Source organism: Otolemur garnettii, unplaced genomic scaffold, assembly GCF_000181295.1.
Source record: "Otolemur garnettii isolate 467f Iridium unplaced genomic scaffold, OtoGar3 scaffold00047, whole genome shotgun sequence".
Classification (NCBI taxonomy): domain Eukaryota; kingdom Metazoa; phylum Chordata; class Mammalia; order Primates; family Galagidae; genus Otolemur; species Otolemur garnettii.
In genome coordinates, this window is record NW_003852442.1 from 9,401,317 (window position 1) to 9,402,672 (window position 1,356).

General features: G+C 41.7%; 1 protein-coding gene across 1 annotated transcript in view; it reads left to right on the top strand.

The window, feature by feature from the left end:
* The window catches only part of DDX19B (DEAD-box helicase 19B), a 31,118-nt gene that overhangs the window by 9,290 nt on the left and 20,472 nt on the right, over positions 1–1,356 (top strand). Inside the window, exon 2 of the mRNA XM_003791368.3 lies at positions 817–865. Within this exon, the coding sequence (XP_003791416.1) occupies positions 817–865 (49 nt within the window). The remainder of the gene's footprint in view (positions 1–816; positions 866–1,356) is intronic.

Below are 1,356 nucleotides of genomic sequence, written 5' to 3' on the forward strand. Positions count from 1 at the left end.
CAATGCCCGGCTATTTTTTGGTTGCAGCCATCATTGTTGTTTGGCAGGCCTGGGCTGGATTTGAACCCGCCACCTTAAGTGTATGTGGCTGGTGCCTTAGCCACTTGAGCCACAGGTGCCAAGCCCAGGTTTTTCTTGAATTCCTGAGCTCAAGTGATCTATCCACCTCAGCCTCCCAGAGTGCTAGAATTGCAGGCACGAGCCACTGCTCCTAGCCCTTGGTAGGTATTTTGATTATACAATGTGCCATGATGCTCCAGCTTCTTCCCAATGAAAATATTAGACACTCAGCAAACAGCAACTTGGATATGAGGCTGCATATCAGCAGGCAGCGTGCTGTGGTCCTGGGCTGGAGCATGTTCTGCAGCACAACTGATCCCCACCCACCGATGCTTTTCATTGCAATCTTCCCTACTCAGAGTTTTCTGTCTGAAGTGTGACTACATTTTCCAAAAATCTGTTTAAATTTCCTCTTGTTTGGAATATGAGAAAGTGACAACTGTAATGATATTCTATTGAGAGTTTCTATTTAAGGACGTTAAGCTAATTTACAAATTGTAATTCTTTCTTGGAATTAAAAATAGGAAGTATAGATTTTGAGCTGTACAATCTTTTCTTGCTATTGCTGTGTTTATGGGATATTTAGTTCTCATTTAAACATTTAGTAAACAAAAGGATTCCAGTAGAACAATGTAGTAAATGAACATAGCATGAGAGTGGCTCTCTCCGCCCCAGCTTCATTAGGGAGACTCTGTTAATTCAAAATCTTTTAAGTGATTTTCCTGACGCTTTCCCCTCCCCATATTCTTCATTTAGTTGAGCAACTTGCATCTTAAGGAAGAGAAAATCAAACCAGATGCCAATGGTAAGTAAGTAAAAGCTAGTTTGAAAATGAATGTGATTTCCTTTAGTGCTTCTGGTTTGGCATAACAGTCATCTGGAAAAACCTGTGTGTGTATAAGGCAGGGGGCTGCAGACGCTAGCAGTCATTTAGGGAATCAATAAACTGGATTGAATGACCAAAGCACTTTTAATAAAGAATGAGGATACTTATTTGGTTTATAAAACATTAAATTTATTACTAACCATGGGACTATATTGACAAAGATTATTTGTCATTATTTATTTATTTATTTTGCAGTTTTTTCTTTTTTGGCCCGGACTGGGTTTGAACCCGCCACCTCCGGTATATGGGGCCGGCACCCTACTCCTTTGAGCCACAGGCACCACCCTATTTATTTATTTTGAGACAGAGCCTTAAGCTGTTGCCCTGAGTAGAGTGCTGTGGCATCACAGCTCACAGCAACCTCTAACTCCTGGGCTCAAGCGAGTCTCCTGCCTCAGCCTCCCAAGTAG